Raw genomic sequence first — 23,381 nt, 5'->3', positions numbered from 1 at the left:
TCATGAGAATAACATCATCAAGAAATGTAGTGCTTTCTTTGAAAGGTAAAAATCATGCTATGAATATGACTGCTTTTGCTGAAAAGCCTGCAATTAATTTTGAACACTTAGGCAATGATTTGTATGCCTAAACACGTTCTTTGAGTTATAATAGAAAAATATTACAAATTAATGCTGAAAGAGGTGGAGAGTGAACACCTCAAGGGGAAATAACTGTAGGAAAAAAACAAAGTAAAGCTGAGGTGTGACCACAACTAATGGGAAGGCAAACAGAGCCCACAAACTCGCAGAAGCCCCTTTATTGTTCTGTTTGCATTAAAAAAGCAGAAGCGTGTGGTGCTGACGGATTCCAGTGCTAATGGGGACATACATACTGCGAGTACTTAGCCAAGGAAGAGAGTCTCTTTCCACCCACCCTTCCCACCAAAAAAGCCCTCACAAGGAATACCATTCTGGTTACCAAAAAACCTCCGGTACGCAGGCCTAAACCACACAATCCCCTTTTATATAAACTGAGTCTCCATGACAGTGAACTTGACGTGGCAGGTGAAGAGTTAAGTGGGTACCTTTCCTACCTGCCTGGACTGCTAACACTCCAGCTGAAAGAACCCCAGGGCTGACAAATCAGCTTTATACCCACCCAGCAGGGAAGCTGAAAGTGCGCGGAGACGCTGGTGAGTGGAATACACCGGGGAAGAGAAACAGACCAGAGACTAATCTCTGATCCAGGACCATTTCAAAGACCCGAGAAGATGAGGGCTTTAAAAAAAAAAAGTTTTGTAAGTCTTTTCTTTAAACCAGAAGTACCAGATCAAAAGCTCCTTAACCTTGCGTTTGACATGAATACACCCCAAGCAACTCTCAACTGTAAGAGCTGGAATCTGGTCCCCTCCACCGGCAGGAAAGGCACAGACCATCCCACGGCCTCGGAAGAAGGGTCTGGGGCGCCGGAGAGCAGAGCAAGCCGGGTTTTCTATTCTAGAAGGCACAGGTCGCCCTGCGCAGAAACCACGCGATCCGGATAAATCAGCTCTGAATCTGTGCTCTCACCACCCGCCCCCCCCGCCCCCCAGGGAATTAAAAGCACCTCAGGATTTAGGCCTCTGTCAACTTTTCTGTCCACAAGAAAAAGTTATCTGCGTACACGGAAAAAAAAAATCTGGGAAGAGGAAATTACGGAAGAGAAGACACTTATCTACTCCACTTTAGTAATGATGTGGGTGGTGAGGCTTCAAGGGCCGAGTCTGGGGGTGAAGGGGAGGGGAGAAAAGGCAGAAACCACAATCCTTGCGAGCTCAGCCCAAGTCGGGGCAGAACAAGCGCCGGCGCCACTAAAGGGCACGGCTAGCTCTCAGCCACAAGCCGGAAGCGGCGGGGCCCGGGGGCCTCGCAGACGCAGGCACGCGGCGGCCCCCGCCTCTCGGGGGCCCGGGGGCGCGGACGGGGCGCGGACGGCTCCCCTCGCCGGCAAAGCCCCGCGCAGGCAGGCTGAGGAGTGGAGGCAGAGGGCAGGAACGAGGGACACGTTACCTTGTTCATCCCATTCCCCATGGCGGCCGCGCGGTCTAGCGCCCGGGGCGCGGCGGCAGGCGCACTGAGGGCATGTTGGAGCGGGCGGGGGAGCAGCGGGAGGGCGGGCAGGGGGCACTGCGCGCCCGCAGCGTAAACAGCAACACGGACCGGCGGCGCCCAGGCCTCTCTGTCCGCTGCGCTCCTGTCCCCCGCGGCCCCCGGGCTCCCCGGCCGCCGGACAGCGGCACAGGCGCCCCTGCGGGAAGGGGCTCGCGGCGCCCGCCCCCTCCCGGAGTGAGCCCGGCGCCTGCCACGCCGGCCCCCGGGACTTGTGGACGCGGTTCCTAGGGGCCCGGCCGGGGCCCTGGGATTATGTCTCCCGGGGACCGGGGTGCAGGGACATGACTCCTGGAAGCGGGGGCCTCCAGGATTCTGGCTACTCGGGGGCCCGGGCCCAGGGCGCACGCGCACCCCCGCCCCGACCGCCGTCGCCCTGCGCGTTCCGAGACGGGGCGGGGCCGGTGGTCACGCAGGCGCAGCCCCTACCCAGTGAGGCGTGTCACGGGTCGCTCCCCGGGGGTCAGGGTCACCAAAACTCCGGCAGGCCTTTCCCCGGGGCCACTGGGGGCCTGTTACCGGCAGTCGCCGCCCTGCCTTGACTGCCTGGGTGAATCAGGTGCTAATCGAAGCCTTGGTCTTGCAGGCTCCCCTGCCTGGGTTTTCTGAGTGCTACCGATTTAGTCCGGGCGGGGGGATTCCTACGGCCCTGCCGCACCCACGAAGAGCGAGAAGGCTCACCCGGTGGAGAAGGTGGGCTCGGTGACTCATCTCTGGGATGACCTAACCTCCCGACCCTGGCGGAGCAGATGTCCGGATGTCAGACGTCATACCGTGACTTTGGACGGCCAGTGTGCCCCCTTCAGATTGTAAACTGGCTCTAGTAGTTGCATGGGTATGTTGATACAATTGCTTCCGGAAAGCCCCTTTCCTTGCTAAGCAGCACGGTAATGTCTGCGTTGTGGTTCTGCCTGGAGTGGAACACTTTCTAACCTGTAGCAGAATTGTGTAAGTATTCTGTCACCCTTACTAAACTGACTTCTTCCCGGCGGACAGAATCCTTGAACTAGGCGTTTAGCCGTTTCATTTTTATACCCTCAGCAATGCCCTGCACATCGTGGGTGCTTGATAATTATTTGTTAAATGAACGGATGCCTCATTCTGATACGGCCGGGCTCACCTCCGATGACCTCATTTCATCTGCTCCTCCTTTCCCGAGTCGCAGCCACACAGACTTTCTGTGTGTCCCTTGAACGTGCCACCCTTGGCGCTTGATCTCTTGACCATGGCCTTGAGCCTTTGTGTGGGCTGTGCTCTCCACCCAGCCGTCTCAGTCCCTAGCTGGCTCTTCCTTTCAAGCTCCCAGCCCAGATGTCACCTCCTCAAAGAGGCTTTTCCAGACCACCCGATCTAAAGGAGATTCTCCAGTCACCATCATATTACCCTGTATTGTTTTCTTCATAGCAATTAAGATGAGTGGACATTCTCCTATTTATTTGCTATCTATCTCACTGGAAAGCATCCTGCAGAGGAAAAGGACCTTGTCTGTCTTATTCACTGCTGCAGCCACATGGCCAGGGACAGGGCCTGGCACAAAATAGGTGTTCAGTAAATATTTGTGGAATAAGTTCACAAATTCCAGAAGACTGAGGAAACAGTAGTGAGGCTCTAAGGAAGGCTGACATTTTGAAAAGAACTTGCAGACTCCATCTTAGTCATTTCCCTCCTTGTTGATGTCTTCTGGGCCACAACAGGTACCAGAGCCCCACGTGTAGGAAGCCCCCCTTGGTGTGCACCCAAATTGTCCCCCGTGGGTAGGATAGGACCCTTCCTATCCCTTGCTTCTGGGGTGTTCCTTCCCCACCACCTTCACTTCCTCTTTTCCCTCCCCCTCCCAGTCACCTGGACAGCCCACCTCCTCTGCCCCTCACCATCATTACTTGTACTGCTTTCCTGCTTATAGACAGCACAGCATGGTTAGTGGGCTGCCTGGGGAATCCCAAGACCAGCCTGTGTCCCTAAATCTCAGAGTGCTATTGGGCAAGATGATCAGCTTTTCTGAACCATTTTTTTCCTCCTTAAAATAGAGCACTGGACTGTGAATTTTCAAAGGTCCTAGCCAGCAATCAGTGAACGACTTTTATTTCCCTCCTCTGCTTGTGCTGTCGTTGCTTCCAGTTCAGATGAACTTTCGAAAACATGAACAATTCTTGAGTTAGTATCTGCCCATAAATGACAGAGCCACACCCAGTTTTTCTTCTGCCATCCATTTGGAACATTTTCTTTCTCTTATTCATTTCTTAAAAACTTATTTTTCTAGCTCAGACCATCTGCTTAACAAGCTCTCCTAAGCTCAGGACCAGCTATGGTGTGTGCGTTTGTGTGTCTGTATTTGTGTGTGTGTCTGTGTCTTTGTGCGTGTGTGTGCACGTGTGTCTGTGCGTGCATGGGTGTGTCGGGAAAGTTTTCCACAAGGGACTCTATCTCCCTGCACTCCCGTCCACCTTATCCTTGAAGCTAACCCCAACTCTCTGCATCATAACCCCAAAATTATCATTGTCATGTGTTGCAATTCTGTGACTAAAGAAAAGGAAAAGAGAAAGTCTGATCCATTTTGACATGTCCTGGTTTTCTCTTTTAATTTTCATAGCACCACCTCAGAGATTTTCAGGTTCAGCTCTCATGCTGAACAGGTGACATACTCATTTCCAAGCTCCTTCCTGTCTTCCTCTTTTATTCTTCATAGCTGCTGATAATGGAAAGAAGGGAGGGAAGAAGACTCCTAGAGGAAGCTGGAGTAGAATCTATTTAGAATCTCTTTAGAGTCGCGTTTAGAGTAGAATCCATTCACTTGCATTCTTATTCGTAAAATTGTTAAGGCATCATAAGCCTAGTGGAATCTCACTCCGTGTAAGATTTTTCCTTCTACTTTTCTTCCTGCTGTTTTCCTGTGTCTCAGCACAGCCAACAGCACACATTTTGGCAGCAACTCCCAAAGAAACAAAGCTTTCATGTGTGCACAGCGCGGAATGGTTACCAGGCACGTGGCCAGCAGGGACCATACGCATGTGGTTAAGGATAACCAGTTAGTGGTGTATTGAGTGAGCAATAACTTTGAACTTTAAGGTGGGAGTGTGTAAAAGCCCACAAGCAGAAGTTCAGCCATTAGAGCCACAGCCAGGTCATTACGGGTGTTGCTGATAATTCGGAGAATTGAGATCCACCTTGGCCCAAGTGGGAAGTAGTGAAGCAATCTTCCTTGGCCTTTTGAACATACTGCAATCTGGAGTGTCTCGGCCTCAGCACTGCTGACATTTGGGGCTAGATCTTTTTTTTTTTTTCTTGTGGGGCTGTCCTGTGCATTGTACGATGTTTAGCAGTATCCCTGGCCTCTGCTACTGGATGCCAGTGGCACCCCTCTGTCATGATGGTCAGAAACGTCTGCAGCCCTTGGAGAGCAAATGCAGCCCCTGCCAGTGTTGTTTGTGCAGTGGGCGCATAGGGGTGAGATCTTTTAGGGACGAGATTTCTTTCTCTGTGTGCCTCTTGCCCTCTCTCTTTCTCTCACTTGGTAACCACTTAAATGTACACTAATAGGTGATGTTAGCCCTCTGCAGAATCCTCAGGCCACACGGTCAAATTAGAACAACTTAAGAACAAGAGGTTAAGGTGAAGAGCTAATCTAGCCAAAACATGACTGAAAGTTAAAAGAAAAAGCTAGAACCTAATGAATTGTGGAAATAAGTAAAAAAAAAAAAAAAAAAAAAAAGAGTCTATAACTACTGAAGCAAAAGCACAAAACATTTTTCTCTGCTTCTCCAGAACTGTCCAGAAGGAGAATGGGTATCCAGTTGAGTGCTTGGGGCCTTGCCAAGCAGTGTGAGCACAAGGATGGCCCCTTCAGTGACCTCAGCGTTTGAAAGGCCACTGATTTCCAGCCTCCAAGCAGTCTCCTGAACATGAACTTGGTTTCCTTCTTCCACTTAAGAGGTTTGGGGACCGCGGATCTCAGAGCACTGACAACTGGAGAGTGTGGCGTCAGGGGAAAACAGCAGGAGGAACGAATACCCAGGTAGGTAAGCAGGGTAGAGAGACGTGGTGGAGAGTCTGGGAGGAGGTAAGTGGAGAGACGCCAGCAGGCATGTAGTTGGGCATCAGTCAACTACGTTGACATGTAGAGCTCCCAGCTGGGTTGGCAGGGGCAAGGCCTGCCCAGTTGTGGAGGAATGGAGCTGTGAGGCAGATTGTAAGGCAGAGTATCAGGCAAAGGGGGAATAAGACAGAGCCCGGGTCCCTAAAGACTGGAGGAAGGTGACACTGCTGTCAGCCTACAGGTTGTAGCACGTATGCCTGTGTGTTGTCAGTATACCTAGTTTCCAGAATTGTAAGCTTCATGAGGGCAGGGACAAGTTGTCATCAATCTTAGTATCCAGCACCTGAAATAGCCCCTACTATGTGGGGAAACCTTCAGATGTTTGTTGATTAAGGAGAGAAAACACAACTGGGAGATTGTTGCATTTATCCAGATGTAAGGTTCACAAATAATTCATCCCTTTATATGCCAGATACTCTGTCAATGCTGTATCTACTTAGCCTGCCTTTCTAGAGCAATGCAATTTCCATGTGGGATGGCTGTGATCTAGGAGTGACCAAAGTCCTACTGTGCCTTGTTTTTAAAACTGATGCAGTATATACTGGTGAGAGAGAGACAGAAAGACAGAGAGAGAGAGAGAGAGAGAGAGAGAGAGAGAGAGGGGGGCGGGGGGGGGAGAGAGAGAGAGAGAGAGAGGGAGGGAGATTGAACACAGTGCTTGCATGTGTTGCTGTGCCCTTCCTCTTGATTTGCAGCCATAGCTGTGGTTGGCAGAGCCCAGTTCTGTAATTCTGCCCTTGACGTCATGCTGTTCTTTGAGCTTTGAGGAAAGCAGTCCTGGCTTATGAACATCATCTTGCAGGTTGGCTATGGTTCCTTTTCTTGTCTGGAATGGTTTGACTCCACCTCTGCACCCCCCTCTCTCTACTAAGGAAGGTCTACCTGAGACAACAAACAGATCCTTTAAAACCCTTCATGGTGAAAAAAACAGAAGCCTTTCATGGTCGATGATCCCAGCCCAAAATAGCTGACAAAATCTGAACAACGAATGTATTTTAGGTTCAGTAGAATAATTGCCCTTTCCATCTGTGTGTGACAAGGCTGGCATAAGATACAACCTGGGCCTCACTTTGTATTCTAGCTCATCTGGGTGCAAGGAGACACACCAAGTACTTCCCTGATGATGGTCAGAAATGTCTGCAGCCCTTGGAGAGCAAATGCAGCCCCTGCCAGTGTTGTTTGTGCAGTGGGCGCATAGGGGTGAGATCTTTTAGGGACGAGATTTCTTTCTCTGTGCGTCTCTTTCTCTCACTTGATAACCACTCAAATGTACACTAATAGGTGATGTTAGCTGGTTTCATGTGTGTAGCTAAGTGATTCAGACTGTTTTCACGGTCTCCAGATCTTCCTAAAACCCTATTCAAAGTGACTGCATGGCCTGCAATCTAGTGGAGAGTGGGATAGCCCCTGAGTGTCCCTGGCCAGAGGATCCGTCTGCATTTACCACACCTGCATGCCCAGCTGCCCTCTGGGAGGCGTACTTCTGCTTCTTCAAATGCCTTTGGTGGTTGGGGGCAGCCCTGAACTGAAGACACGAGAGAACATGGCAAGAGAAGCCCCAGCTCTGAGAAACAGCTGGGCAGGGGCAGCTCCCCTTAGAGAGACTGATCCGCACCTGCGGAATGTTACTGTAGAGTTCTTTCCTACTGAAGAGCTTCATGTTGGTTAGTTTTGTTTGTTTTTTTTCCCCCTTTTATGTGAAACAGAAATTGAACTAGATCTGAAGACATTAAAAAGTGTCTGGGTAGGGGGCTGGATGGAGAAGGGGGTTTCCTCAGAGGATGGAATGTCCCAAGAGAAATTTCACTTGTCGTGAGAGGGGAAGTCCATTTCATATGACGTAGTGGTGTCATTGTTCAACACTCTGTTGGGCAATTTGTTAATATTTATCATTATTTTGATTTGTCATTCATCATTAAAACCCTGTGAATTACAGAAAGACCATTATACATAAAGTGCTACTCAGGCTAAACAATAGATCAGGATCATTTTCTTTCTTATACACGACGGGGCGTTTGTGTTTTCTCACTGACCATCTCTTGGTCTGCAGGAGACCACCTGCCTCCACCCAGACAAGACAATTTCACTCAGAGCTGCGTATTGCTGTTCAAAGACTGGCACCTTTCCAGTGCTTGTTGGCCTGCACTTTTTACCATCTCTGTCATACCTGTGTGTCCTTTCTATGCAGGGCTTCAACTCCAGATCTGCATAGACAGCCACTAGCACAGGAGCAACTGCTGCAAGGAGGATCAAGCCACGGTAGCACGAGGTGTATTCAGTTCACAGGAAGTTAGGGTGTGTTTCTCTTTCACCTCTCATACATCCAGTAACCCCTGAAAGAGGGCAGGAAGGTCTGAGGCAATGCTCGCCCTGATTCACCAACACACAACTTGCATACTGTACAGACTAGAGCAATGTCTCAATCTAAAAACATTTATATTTGGCTTTATAATGGCATCAGATTCTCCCCATTCTGCTTCAAAATACAAGGGAGTCCTTACTTTACGTCTCTTGTAATTAAAGGGTCCACGATGGTGCTTACCCTATCAAAGGCACAGTTTGTCTTCAAGGTGATGTGAGATCTGTCTCTAAACATAGAAAACTTTGTGACTTTTAAATAGCAGTCTCCTCTCCTGCTTGTCGAGGTTTTGTAAGGCAGCCCGAGGGCAAGTGCAGTGGTTGCTTAGAGAGAGAGATAATTGATATATAAGACAGTGTGGTATGTGGACGTCTTTCCTCAGTGCAGTGCTTCTAAAAATGTGTATAATTTTTTGAAGTATAGTCATTTACAATGTTGTGTTGGTTTCATGTGTATAGCTAAGTGATTCAGTTATATATATTACACATTTTCAGATTATTTTTCATTATAGGTTATTGCAAGATATTGAATATAACAAAAAAATGTACAATTTAAGGGGAACTTTGCTTTTAAAATCTCACTATGTTCGTTGCAGTCGTAACAACCAAGCAAACGGGGCAGGAAGCTCTCTGCTTTGTGGTTATTTTATTCAAGCCATGTATGAAGTTTCTTTTTGGTATAAAGGTATGTGTGTGGTTTTTTTCCTTGAGTAACAGTAACTCTAGGACTTCAGAGTCGGTGTAAGTGTTGATTCTGATCTCCAGAGTTACATATCTGGCTATGACAGGGCTGCAGAGGTAAAATGTCTGCTATGTGGTAGAGGCAGAACTACCTTGAAACAGACCGTGCTCCCTTCTGGTTGTTAAGTGTAAAGTTTCACTGAGTCAAGATAATAACCCCTTAGCCTTCTTTACCTATTTCCTAAAAAAATATATGGTTTTAGTTTGTATCCGTCACTTTCTGTTCTTTTTAATTTTATGAAATTTCTTATTTCTAAAATGTTTAGTTATCACATAAAAAAGAGGGGACAGGGCTTCCCTGGTGGCGCAGTGGTTGAGAGTCCGCCTGCTGATGCAGGGGACGTGGGTTTGTGCCCCGGTCCGGGAAGATCCCACGCACCGCGGAGCGGCTGGGCCCGTGAGCCATGGCCACTGAGCCTGCGCGTCCGGAGCCTGTGCTCCGCAACGGGAGAGGCCACAGCAGTGAGAGGCCCGCGTACTGCAAAAAAAGAAAAAAAAAAAAAAAAAAGAGGGGACAATTTGGTCCCTTCACTCAGTATAAAGCATCTGTCATGAGTGTTACTATCTTGTCCCAGTTTGCCCAGGATTTCCCTCATTTTAGAACTGGGAGTCCTGTGTCCCAGGAAGCCCTTTAATCCTTGGCAATCCAGGACAGCTGGTTACCCTAGATCTATGATGTATTTTGGGGGAATACACATTAGCTTTAAATAAGAAAAAATACTTAATTTTTACTTAAGCAGCTTCCTCTTTATTTACAAATAGTTCCAGGTGTGAAATGTTGAAAAGGAGCAGTTGTCTCCCATTGCTGGACAGAGCCAGGCTGTCTTCAGCTGCTTCTATGTGGCAGGAACTGGTCTCTCCTTAACAGTTATAGCAGCTGCTACTTTCCAGAAGGGAAGTACTGGCTAAAGAAAAGTCAATGTCAGTATTTCTCCCTGAAGAAAAATGCATATTGATCTTCCCCAAAACAAATCAATAGTTGTGTTAGGTTCAATTTGAATATTTTCCCTAGAAACTCTCTCAGAGTAACCATGAGAGCCTAATAGATTTTCCTTATAGTATTAAATTGACGAGATCACAATGCTTGAAAGAGTACTTATTTCAAGAAAAATGGACAGTTTCCTAAAAGCAGTTAGATTTTCACAAAGCGGAGGGTTTGGGTACATAAATGCTTTAATTGAGCATCTTCTTTCTCCTCGTAACTCCCCCTCACTGCCTACTGTCCCTCAGCCTAGTTACTGCTCCCCAGGTAACACGGCCTTAGACATCCTTCTGCAACCCCATTTCCAAGCATTAAGGTGACATTTTTATTCATTCGACCAACATTTATTGAAAACCTACTAGGTTCTAGGCATTGTGCCAGAAGCTGAGGATACAGAAATAAAAACAAAGCTGCCCCACACTCAACTCACATTTATTTATAAGTTCATTGGAAATAGGGACTTACACATAAATGATTTCCATGGAATATGGTATATGCTGAGTTTGTAAAACTTGCTTTTTGGAACTCAGAGGAGGGCACTCAGAACTGCCTTAGCTGGCTCTTCTTTTCTATAAAAATAAGCATCCTATCTTAAGAAGGAAGAGGCGATTAGGACACAGACACACACAGAGGGATAGATCTTATGAGGACACAGGGAGAAGACCGCTGCCTACACACCAAGGAGAGAGGCCTCAGGAGGAACCAACCCTGCTGACACCTTGGTCTTGGACTTACAGCTTCCAGAACTGTGAGACAATAATGTTCTGCTGTTAAAAGAAATAAGAGATGTTGTCTGTCCAGTCTGTGGTACTTTGCTATGGCAGCAGTTCTAGAAAACTAATACAGAGAAGGAAGCAGCCACTGCCAGAACCGTGACTTTGTAGGGAAGCCATGGGGAAGAGATGCCCTAGCCTCTCTGTCCAACTGCTCTCTATCTCACTTAAAAAATAAACCTACCTGGAGGCCGGCAAAGGAGCCCAAGTGATTTGCTCCATATGTACACTCTCCCAGGGCACTTGCAGGACAGAGAAGGGTAAGAATGGATTCGGGGGGACAAATAGAAAATGATCAGCAAAGACATCTCATCAAGTTTTGAAAAGAAGGGCTCCATGGAGGAGGTGGCTCTTGAACTGGGTGTGGAATAATAAATGAGTTAATATGAATAAAGTACTTAGAAGCTTACTTGTACCGTAATATGAGTTGTGTGTGGTGTTGTTTTTACCACCATACCCTTTCTATTTATTATTTCTGGTTCGTCCTGGCAGTCCAGGAAGGTTGGTATTATTTTCCCCTTTTTACAGATAAGAGAATTAGGCTCAAAGAGGTTGAGCAAATGGCTAAGCCAGTTTCCATACTCAAGCCTGCCTAGCTCAGAAGCCACCAGTCCAGGTTGCATCCCTGATAGCCATCAGCCAGATGATGAAACCTGAATAAAGGACAATTCCGAAAGAGGATGTTACAGACACAGGGGCATGTTGGCAAGAGAGACTGTGGCACCTTTGGGGACCTGAGGTGGTTTACCAAGGTGGCAACATGGAATGCAAAGTGGAGAGAGGCAAGACATCAGTGGAAGGGGGGCAGAGCCAGTTTAAAGACATCTTCATATGCCATGCCAGGAAGTTTAGGCTCCCTCTCAGAGATGTTGGGGACCCTTTGCAGGATTTGGATTTTAGAATGAGCATCTTGAGGGCTTTTGGGAGTATGTCATATTTTAGTAGGTGAGACTGAAGATGGGGAGATCACTTAGAAGGCCATTGCCTGGTGAAAAATAATGAGAGCCCTAAATAAAGATTGGCAGAGGGGATGGAGAGAAGGGCTGGTTGGGGAAAAGGGAAGAGGGAGAATTCGTAGGACTTGAAGATTAATTGGATACAGGAGATTGGAAAGGGGGAAGAGCAAAGGGTTACCCCAGGTTTCTAGCTTTGGTAACTGTATAGATGGTAGCGCCATTCACAAGGGTGGGAGCACAGGAGGAGGAACAGGGTTAGTGGGAGAGCGATGATTATTGTCTGGACATGCCGAGTTTCAGATACCTCTGGGTTATCCAGGTAGAAAATACAGAGCTAAATTACTCCAGAAAATATAGAAAACCCAATGATGACTTAAATTGTGTTGTATCTCACAGCATAAATCACAATATCTTGATTGCTCTAAAAAGTGACTATTTTTCCTACCTTTGTTCTGAGAGATAAGCAAATACCACCATGATTAGGTCATAGTTATAAGAGTGTTATTTCAGTAATTTTTTAAATAAGCAATTATTGTTCCAATTTTACATAAAGTACTAAAATAGGTATTGGGAGATAGGAAGGTAATAGTGAAAGATGAATAAAATAGAGTCTTCCAGGAATAACTGATGGAGTTACAAAAATGAAACAAAAGAGTGACCCAAAGAGGATGGAATTAAATATGGACATGGTATGCCTCAAGTTTTCCAACTGAACACTAGCGTGATGACTAAGCTACTCATAAATCACATTCCAGTTATGTTGTCAGCAATAGAAAATAATAATAGGAATAAGGGCCAGATAAAGGCAACAACTCTTAAACCCCACTGGTAGAGCAAATTATACATGTCACGCAGGAGGCCTCTTTCTAGTGTATCATTTCAAATTAGCTCTAATAGGCAACAAATAATGAGGAAGTAAACTATGCAATGCCGAAACTTGTAAAGATAATAAAGGTGCCTGTGTATTCTAAATAAGAGACTCCAAAGATGGTTTTATGAGATCTTAATTCGAAATAATTTATTTTATCATCCACCTCAACTTCAGTGGCTTGGTAGTTCTGACAACCCTAATTATGGTCAGCAGGTATTCCTCAGGTGCCAAGTAGTATAAAAGAGAGACAGCCTCCTTGAGAAATGGCTCTCAGTCCTCCTAAAAGTCCCTTGCAAAAGCATCTGTTTGGTTATGCTGTTGGCCAAACAAATGCCCCTAATATATATTTGGATAATGAGAAAGATAAGGCACCATGCATTTTCTTTATTGCAATAAAAAAACTATGTACTTTGTTATATCCTAACTGAAATTTCACTTAAGACATAAATAGAAAGGCAAGGAATTCTAAACATACAGAAGACAAGGAATGTTGCTCCTACTCTAACAAGTAAAGACTAGATAAACTATATAATTATAACTTTTCTTGAACCCATCAGAGACCTGAGGTCACAGGTAAACTAAATAGCCCCAAGTCCAAGGAAACGTAGGCCCTTTCAAGGATAGAGAGGATACAAGCACTTGCCCACCCATGGTAGAAGATAGCAGGAAAAGATACCGGGCACCATACAAGTAGGTAAGAGCTAAAATTTTGGTAACAGATTGCTAGAGGCCAAGTACGAGCTAGTGTGAAAGGCCCCCAGGTGACATGAGGAGAGTCTGTGCCCACTCACAGCCTCTTCCCCACAGACTTTCATCAGATCCCTATCGGTGTGACTGGGGCCGGGGGTAGGAGGTGGGAGGCAGCCCCTGTGGGGTGCAGACGTGGACGAGGGGAGTGCTGCCAGCGCAGGGAAATCCGAGTCCCATCCAGGCCTGTCTCCCCTTTGCGACTAAAGCTCTACGTCCCTGGGAGAGGGACATGCACAAAGGAGCATGTGTTGTGTCTCAGGAAAGATTAAAAATAAAAACGATCTATCTCTGGGGGAGGGACATAAAACAGTCCTGGCCCAGGATCCCATACCAGTACCTTGGAGGGCTCCTGCCACTGGGAGAGGGCTGGGAACTGCAACACTAGGGTTACCAGGTTTAGCATGTAAAGCTAGAGCTAAATCTGAATTTCACAAAAACAATAAAAAAAATTCTGTGTAAATATGTCACCTCCCAGTGGTAGACGGCCGTTGCTTGTTCCTTGGCGCTCACTATCTTTGTGATGGGAAATGGGAGAATGCTTTGTTGTCCTGGTCTAGCTGCAGTCTCAGATGGGTCCTGTGTGCCTGGGACTCCAGGATTGGGCTTCCCCTCTTCCCATGGAGTCAAATTATTCTGCATATCTTTGGCAGCTCAAGTATGGGTAGGGTTATCAGAAAAAAAAAATTAAATTTGAATTTTACATACACAACAAATAATTTTTTAGCATTAGTATGGATTATTAATGCTTACGGTTCTATGATTCCCGTTTTAACTGACCAAAAACTAAAGTTAAAATAGGGTAACTCCCCATAATCATGTGCTGAGTAAGTGGAAAGTGTGTGTCTTCAGGGCACCAGCACTTAACTGCTACTCCAATGTGAATTCTTTCTGTACTGTGCACACTTACTTACAACACTGTATTTCATTAGAGATAATTACAGAGCAACCCCACATGGATTTCTAACAACCATTTTTTAAATAATAGAATTGTTTTTAATTTTTAATAATATTAAAAATTTTTCCATACGTTGAGCTGATTAATAGAATCACAGATTAGAACTTATTGTTTTTTATTTCACACACTTATATTTCTAGACATCTACTGTGATTCTAATTCTGCTAAAAGAAGAACATCTAAATATTTGTCTCTGCTTGGCTGAGTTTGTCTAAGTTGGTGGAGGAAGCAACAAAGAGGAACCACAACTCCAGATATAATTCTGAAGAATAACAGAGAGAAATATAGAAATTTCCATGTCTTCTTAGAGTATAGACTAACAAAAAAAACTAAACCAAAACAAATAAATGATAATACTGGGCACAGCCAGGCACATGTCTGAGAGTCTCGGGAAAGCATAGTTTCCTTTTAATGCAGAGAAGATACGGTTTTAATTTTATAAAACTGAATTCTTGAATTACAAAAATTCTTCTAGTTCTAGGGGAGAGAAATTGAATTTCCTGAGGTAATATTATGTTAATTAATTTTCTCTTGCTGCTTTAACAATTTACCACAAACTTGGTGGCTTAAAATGAAACAAATTTATTAGCTTACAGTTTTGCAGGTTAGAGGTCTGACATGGGTTTCACTGGGCTAAAATCCAGGTGTTGGCAGGCTGCCTTCCTTTCTGGAGGTTGTAGAGGAGAATCTGGTTCCTCCTCATTGGTCTGCTGGCAGAATTCAGTCCCTGCAGTTGTAAAACCTATGTCCATGTTTTCTTGCTGGCTGTAAGTTGAGGGCCATTTCCAGCTTCTGGAGGTCACTAGATTGCTTTCTCCATCTTCAAAGCATTAGCAGCCTGAATCCTTTGCACATTGCGTTTCTCTGAACCACTCTTTTTCATTGTCTTCACTTTTAAGGATTCAGATGTTTAGACTGGGCCAGGATAATATCTCTGTCTCAAGGTTCCTAACCTTAATCACATCTGCAAAGTGCATTTTGCCATGTAGGGCGGCAGTGTATTCACAGGGGATTAGGATATGGACATCTTTGATGTATTCTGCCTGCCGTACATAGAGATTAGTTAAGAATTTTGAAGCTGCAAATAGAAAACCTGACTGCTAGTGAGTTAAAGCAATAGGAATTATTTTTCTGTGATAGAATGGGGTCTGGAGGCAGTGAGATTAGGTTTGGGTGCCCATCAGGGTCTGGCCTCTTTCATCTTTCTACTCTACCATCTTTAGTGTTTTGACTTGCTGATGTTGCTGCAGTCCCAGGCACTATGTCTGCTTTCAAGGTTAGAAAACAGAGGGAGAGCTATTACAGAATCTCTCCTTCAAACTTTCTTGTGTATCTTTGATCAGAACAGGGTCATGTGGCCACACTTGTTGCAAGAAAGTATAAAAAATAGAGTACCTGGCAAAGATGAACTATATTGTCTGGAAAGTCTTAGAGCAATTATAAGTCATCTCATGAGAGACCATCTTGGGAAATATCTGGGGATTTTAAGCAAAGAAGAATAGGGGAGGGTTCTTGAGTAGGCAGTGAACAATGAGTTATCTCACAGAATCAAATGAAAAATAAAGCAACCAATAGTCAGAAGAGAAATTCCCAGCATGTCTCCAAGGATCTGAGCAGGAGGGATTTGTGAAGCTTTTCCCTAGATAATACAATAATGTGACTCTCCTCCAACAACTCCTAATATAAATCTGCATTTTTACTTCTAGACTTTAAATCCCTGGGAGAAAAAAATTTGATTGGCCCAGGTTAGGTGAGATGCCCACCCCTGGGTTTATCAATTATGACCCTGAAGTCAGGGACATTTAGTGCAGACAAGGCCTAACCCTGGACATCTAACCCTGTGTATTGAAGACTATTCTAGAGCAATGGTAATTATTAGATGAAGCTTTAGCAAAGTGATGTCTGTGAACGCTAAAAAAGTAAATATGGATGAAACTTAAAAATTGAAATTCTGACTAGATGACTGGGTCATGATTTTATTATGTGATAATGATGGCCAACACAGTGTAGTGGCAGAAGTTTTTCCAAATAACATTGAAATATTATTTGGTGAGAACTAAAGTTAATGGGCTAATGCAAGAAATGTCTAGTGATGATTCTACCAAAAATATGAAGCATATGAATGAGATTTTACACTAATACTTCAGAAGTGGTAACCTTTACTGTTGCCTGTTTATCCCTCTCAAAACTATTTACCTATATGGAGGATTCTATTGACATCATACTCAATGATGAAAAGCTGAAAGCTTTTTCTCTAAGCTCAGGAACAAGACAAGGATGCCTCCTCTTGCCACTTTTATTTAACATAGTACTGGAATTCCTAGCCAGAGCAACTAGGAAGAAAAAGAAATAAATGACATCCAAATCAAAAAGAAAGAAGGAAAACTCTCTATCTGCAGATGACATAATATTATACATAGAAAATCCTGAAAGACTCTACCAACACTGTTAGAACTAATAAACAAGTAAAGTTGCAAGATACAAAATCAATATACAAAAGTCAGTTGTATTTCTATACACTAGCAATGAACTATCAGAAAGAGAAGTGAAGAATGCCATTTACAATTGTATCAAAAAAAATTAAGTACGTAGGAATAAATTTAACCAGGAAGGTGAAAGACCTATATTCTGAAAACTATAAGACATGGAGAAAAGAAATTGAAGATGACACAAATAAATGGAAAGGTATTCTGTGCTCATAAGTTGGAAGAATTAATATTGTTAAAATGTCCATGTGCTACTCAAAGCAATCTGCAGATTTATTGTCATCCCTATCAAAATTTCAATGGCATTTTTTTCCTAAAGAAATAGAATAAACAATTCTAGAAGTTGTAGAGAACCACAGAAGACCCCAAATAGCCAAAGCCATCTTGAGAAAGAAGAACAAAGCTGGAGGCATCACACTTCCTGATTTCAAACTATATTACAAAGCTATGGCTTTGTAATATAGTATAGACTTGGCATAAAAACAGAAACATAGATCGAGGGAGCAGAATATAGAGCCAAAAAAGAAACCCACGCACATATAGTCAATTCATTTATGATGAAAGAGTCAAGAATATACAATGGGGAAAAGATGGTCTCTTCAATAAGTGGTGTTTGGAGAACTGGACAGCCACATGCCAAAGAATGAAACTGGACCCTTATCTTATACCATACACACAAAAAACCAGCTCAAAATGGATTAAAGACTTGAACATAAGAACTGAAACCATACAACTCCTAGGAGAAAACATTGAGGGTAAACTCTTTGACATAGACCTTGACAAAGATTTTTGGTTTTGATACCAAAAACAAAGGCAATGAAAGCAAAAATAAACAAATGCGACTGTATCAAACTAAAAAGCTTCTGCACAGCAAAGGAAAACATCACCTAAATAAAAAGGTAACATACAGAATGGGATAAAATATTTGCAAATCATATATCTGATAAGGGGTTAATATCCAAATATATAAAACTCATACACCTCAACAGCATAAAAACAAACAATCTGAACTACAAAGTGGGCAAAAGAACTAGACATTTTTCCAAAGAAGACATACAGATGGCCAATAAGTACATGAAAAAATGCTTAACATCACTAATCATCAGATAAATGCAAATCAAAACCACAATGATTTATCATCTCACACATATTAGTATGACTGTCATCAAAAAGATAAGAGATAACAAATGCAGGCAAGGATGTGAAGAAAAAGAATCCCTGTTCACCATCGGTGGGAATGTAAACTGATACACCACAGTGGAAAATGGTGTGGAGGTTCCTCAAAGAGTTAAAAATAAGACTACCATATGACCCAGCAATTCCACTACTTGGTATATGTCTGAAGGAAATGAAATCACTATATCACTATCTCAAAAAGATGGCTGCACCCAATATTCAGTGCAGCATTTTCAAAATAGCCTAGGCTGGGAACCAATCTGAGTGTCCATTAATGGATCAATGAATAAAGAAAATGTGATTTTATAGATCTATATCTATAATGGAATATTATTTAGCCATTAAAAATCCTGCCATTTGTGACAACATGAATGGAACTTGAGGGCATTACGCTAAGTGAAATAAGTCACGCAGAGAAAGACAAATACGGTATGATCTCACTTATATATGGGGAAAAAAAAAAACCTCAGAGAAAATGAGAATAGATTGGTATTTGCCAGAAGCAATGGGTGGGTGTGGGAGAAGTGGGTGAGGGTTGTCAAAAGATACAAACTTTCAGTTATGAGATAAATAAGTTCTGCAGATATAATAATGAACAGCATGGTGACTATAGTTAATAATACTATACTGTATATTTCAAAGTTGCTAAGATAGTCGATCTTATTAGTTCTTATCACAGAAGAAAACATTTGTAACTATGTGAGGTGATATGTGTTAGCTAAGCTTATTGTGATGTCATTTCACAATATATACATATATCAGATTATTATGTTGCACACCTAAAACTAATACAATGTTATGTGTTAATTATATCTCAATAAAACAAACAAAAAAGAATTAGAGAAATGGAGGAGGAGCTGGTATTATAGGAACCACAAAAATAAAAGAGGTTCTTACAAAAGGGAAATTCTTAATATATTTTTCCATTTAAATAAAACACACAGTACAGCCAAGGATATCAAGGGGAAACGCTGGAAAGAGAAAAAAAAACACCTACAGAGATTAAATTTTTGTAGCATTTGTTAACTTATCACACAGTGGAAAGAACATGGGCTATGGCATCAAACAGAGTTCAGTTTAAATCTTGCTACACTCAACAGCCATGTAACCCTGGGCAAGTTGCTAAAGTGAGTCAGTCATCTCAGGCATAGTGTGTGACAAGATACCACCTAGCACAGTTATGAGAACTAAGTGACATGTATGAAAGTGGCTAGTGTAGCTAGGAGCCCAGGAATCCACTGGTTACCTGCCTTTGGTTCAGCAGGTCTGAGCCTAGACCTGGGTATCTGTGTTTTAAAAAGTTCCCTGGGTGATTATACTGCATGGGCAGGGTAAAGAAACATGTAAACAACTCAGTGTCTTGCCCATGGTAAGTACTTGGTGGTCGTTTTTATGTACAGAATATAAGGATTCTATCATTTTTATTAAGGCTGTGGTGACTTTTTAAATTAAGCACAATGACAAGACCTGTCCTAAATAAGCAGCTCAGATTTTCTTTTTTCTGCCATGAGAGAGAGAAAGAGGGATGGAGGGAAGGATGGAGGAAGGCAGGGAGAGAGAGAGAAAACTAAAATGAACAAAGGAAAAATATAAATGCTACTTATGGTCTAAATCTGTACCACGGCATTTAAAGATTAAACATGAGAGATGTCAAAGGTCTTTAACATATGGTCATGTATAATTTTGCTGAGGCAAATTTGAATCATTTTTGCTTTATAATGTGTAGTACCAAGTCACTTAGTTGATATGTGTGCTTACCCACTGATCAGTATCCAAATTTCGTTTAGGGTGTGTTGTACTCTATTCATGACCATACATAGATAAAAGCTTTGTTCTTTGTGAGATGGCCTCAGAAGAAATTCAACTGCTATGACAGAAAGATATTTGCAAACTTGGGGAAATGGAAAAGATCTCAAAATAATCTAGCAAATGTCAAAGATTTATTACACTATACATTTTTTAACATAAGGGAAAGGTCTCATTCCATTCACAAATAGTTTTCAGCAATAAAATGTTACATGTAAAGGTCAGAATGCATGGCATATGATGCTCCCAATATTTCAAAAGTTTGTCTGCCTTTCTTCATAGGGAAAAAAACAAAACAAAACAGCAGACCTTGGGGAATGGAGAGAGTCTAATTTCCAGAGTCACCGTATTATAAGATTCAAATGTCCAGGTTTCAATAACAACAACAAATTATAAGGCATACAAAGTAACAGGAAAGTATGACCCATGCAGAGAGACAAAATATATGGATAGAAGTGATTCCTGAGGAAGACCAAATGCCAGACTTGACAAAGTCTTTAAAGCAACTTTCTTAAAGATGCTCAAAGAGCTAAAGGAAGACATGGACAAAATCAGGAAAACAATGTATGGACAGAATAGAAATATCAATAAAGACACAGAAAGCATAAAAGGAACAAAAACAAATCCTGAAATTGAAAAGTATAACTGAAATGAAAAACTCACTAAAGGGATTCAAAAGCATATTTGAGCAGGCAGAAGAAAGAATCAATAGACTTGAAGAAAGGACAATCGAAATGATCAAGTCTAAGGAACAGAAAGGAAAAAGATTGAAGAAATAGGAATAGAGCCTAAGGGATCTGTGGAACATCATCAAGAAAAGGAACATATGCATTGTCCCAGAAGAGGAGAGAGAGAAAGGTGCAGAGAGATATTTGAAGAAATAACGACTAAAAACTTCCCAAATTTGAAGCAAGGTATGAATCTTCAAATCCAAGAAGCTCAATGGACTCCAAGCAGGATAAATTCAAAGACATTCACACTGAGGTAAGTTACACTCAAACTGTTGAAAAACAAAGACAAAGAGTATCTTGAAAGTAGAAGAGAGAAGTTATTCATCATACACATGACACCCAGAAGCCTTGGAGACCAGAAGGCATTGGGTTGAGATAATTAAAGTGCTGAGAGAAGAAAACTGTCAACTGAGAATTCTACATTTAGCAAAACTCTTCTTCAAAAATAAAGGAGAAATTAAGAAATTTTCAGATAAGCAAAAGCTGAGGGGAATCATTAGCATCTGACCTTCTTGCAAGAAATGCTAAAGGAAATTCTTCAGGTTGAAATAAAAGGATACTAGACAGGAACTCAGAGCCATTTGAAGAAATAAATGTTTCCAGTAAAAGTAAATACATAGACATTATAAAAACTAGTATTATTGTATTTTTGGTTTGTAACTCTTCTTTATTTTCTACAAGTTTTAAAAGACAAATGCATAGAAAAACAATTACTAGTCATTGTTTTAGGAAACACAGTGTGCAAGTTTGTAATTTGTGACATCAGTAACTGACAGAGGGTGGGGACAGAGCTGTATAGGAGCAGAGATTTTGTATGGTATTAAACTCAAACTGGTAAACCTCAAATTAGAATGTTATAACTTTAAGATATTAAATATAACCCCCATGGTAACCACAAAGAAAATAGCTATAGTACGTACATAGAAGGAAATGAGAAGAGAAGGAAAATGTTTCAATTAAACACAAAATAATACAGTAATGCAGGAAATGAAGGACAAAGAAGCAATAAACCCTACAGAAAACAAATAGCAAAATGACAGAAGCACGCCCCTCCTTCTCAGTAGTTTAAATGTAAATGGATTAAACTCTCAAATGAAAAGACAGAGATTTGCAGAATGAATTTTTAAAAATAATCCAACTATATGCTGCCTACAAGGAATTCACTTTAGATTCAAAGACACAAAAGGATTTAGGGTGAAAAGATGGAAAAAGGTATTCTATGTAAATAATAACCAAGAGAGTTGGGGAGGTTATACTAATATCATACAAAATAGACTTTAAAAAGCCTGTAAGAGATAAAAAAACTCATTATATATTAATAAGTTTCAGTACAGCAAGATTATATAACCATTATAAATATTTACACAGCTAATAACAGGCCCTCAAAATATATATGAAGCAAAAACTGACAGAATTTAAGGGAGATATAGACAGTTCTACAATAATAGTTGGAGATTTCATTACCCCACCTTCAATAATGAATAGAACAGGGACTTCCCTGGTGGTGCAGTGGATAAGAATCTGCCTGCCAAATTCAGGGGACACAGGTTCAAGCCCTGGTCCAGGAAGATCCCACATGCCACGAAGCAACTAAGCCTGTGCACCACAACTACTGAGCCTGCTCTCTAGAACCTGTGAGCCACAAGTACTGAGCCTGTGTGCAACAACTACTGAAGCCCGCATCCTTTAGAGTCTGTGCTCTGCAACAAGAGAAGCCACCACAATGAGAAGCCTGTGCACTGCAATGAAGAGTAGCCCCTGCTCGCTGCAACTAGAGGAAGCCTGCATGTAGCAACAAAGACCCAATGCAACCAATAAATAAATAAATAAATTTATTTAAAAAAAATAATGGATAGAACAACCAGACAGAAGTAAGTAAGAAAACAGAAGACTTGAACAACACAACAAACCAGCTAGATCTAACAAACATACACAGAACACTTCATCCAGCAACAACAGCATACACATTCTTCTCAAGTGCACATGGCATTCTGTAGGATAGACCATACATTAGGCCACAAAACTAGTCTCAATAGATTTTTAAAAATTGATATCACACAAAATACCTTTTCTAAACACAAGTTGAAGTTAGAAATTAATAACTGAAAGGAAACAAAAAAAATTCTGTCTATCAACAGATGAATGGGTAAAGAAGATGTGGCACATATATACAATGGAATATTACTCAGCCATAAAAAGAAACAAAATTGTTATTTGTAGTGAGGTGATGGACCTAGGGACTGTCATACAGAGTGAAGTAAGTCAGAAAGAGAAAAACAAATACTGTATGCTAACACATATATATGGAATCTAAAAAAAAAAGTGGTTCTGAAGAACCTAGGGGCAGGACAGGAATAAAGGTGCAGATGTAGAGAATGGACTTGAGGACATGGGGAGGGGGAAGGGTAAGCTGGGATGAAGTGAGAGAGTGGCATGGACATATATACACTATAAAATGTAAAATAGATAGCTAGTGGGAAGCAACCGCATAGCACAGGGAGATCAGCTCGATGCTTTGTGTCCACCTAGAGGGGTGGGATAGGGAGGGTGGGAGGGAGACACAAGAGGGAAGAGATATGGGGATATATGTATACGTATAGCTGATTCACTTTGTTATACAGCAGAAACTAACACACTCTTGTAAAGCAATTATACTCCAATAAAGATGTTAAAAAAATTTACAAATATGTAATCATGTAAAAGTATAGTCTTTAACAAGGAAAGATTTCTTCTTTCTTGTTCAAAGAAGAAATCACAAAAGAAATTAGAAAATACTTAGAATTGAATTAAAAATGAAAATACAACATACCAAAATTGATAAGATGCAGTGAAAGCACTGTAAAGAGGAAAATTTATAACTGTAAATGCTTACTTTAAAAAAGAAGAAAGATATCAAATCAACAATCTAAATTTATCCTTTAAGGAACTAGAAAAAGAAGAACAAACTAACCTCAAAGCTAGCAGAAGGAAGGAAATAATAAAGATTAGAACAGAGATAAATAAAATAGAGGGTAGAAAAACAATGGAGAAATTCAATGAAGCCAGAAGTTGGTTCTTCAAAGAAATCAACAAAA

General features: G+C 42.2%; 1 protein-coding gene and 2 long non-coding RNA genes across 6 annotated transcripts in view; 2 read left to right on the top strand and 1 right to left on the bottom strand.

Moving 5' to 3' along the window:
- DUSP22 (dual specificity phosphatase 22) overlaps window positions 1-1,993 on the bottom strand; it is a 71,645-nt gene extending 69,652 nt beyond the window's left edge. For 2 of the 4 annotated variants that reach the window (XM_082664596.1, XM_082664595.1), the window contains exon 1: window positions 1,531-1,990. In XM_082664596.1, coding sequence (XP_082520722.1) covers window positions 1,531-1,551 — 21 coding nt within the window. In that variant the 5' untranslated portion in view covers window positions 1,552-1,990. Of the gene's footprint in view, window positions 1-1,530 lie in introns of all 4 variants that reach the window. The other 2 variants (XM_082664593.1, XM_082664594.1) reach the window with 2 other exon arrangements.
- An 85-nt stretch (window positions 1,994-2,078) lies between these two features.
- The window catches only part of LOC309828537, an 85,073-nt gene continuing 63,770 nt past the window's right edge, over window positions 2,079-23,381 (top strand). The window contains exons 1-2 of the long non-coding RNA XR_014297321.1: window positions 2,079-2,464; window positions 5,392-5,641. This is a non-coding gene — a long non-coding RNA (uncharacterized lncRNA). The remainder of the gene's footprint in view (window positions 2,465-5,391; window positions 5,642-23,381) is intronic.
- On the top strand, window positions 6,489-7,187 carry LOC309827889. Its single transcript, XR_014297261.1, has 3 exons — window positions 6,489-6,524; window positions 6,804-6,922; window positions 7,065-7,187. It is a non-coding gene; the product is annotated as an uncharacterized lncRNA (long non-coding RNA).

The sequence above is a fragment of the Grampus griseus genome, assembly GCF_964374135.1.
Source record: "Grampus griseus genome assembly, chromosome: 10".
In the NCBI taxonomy this organism is placed as follows: domain Eukaryota; kingdom Metazoa; phylum Chordata; class Mammalia; order Artiodactyla; family Delphinidae; genus Grampus; species Grampus griseus.
The sequence above is the reverse complement of the archived record's forward strand: the minus strand, read 5'-3'. Positions and strand labels throughout refer to the sequence as shown.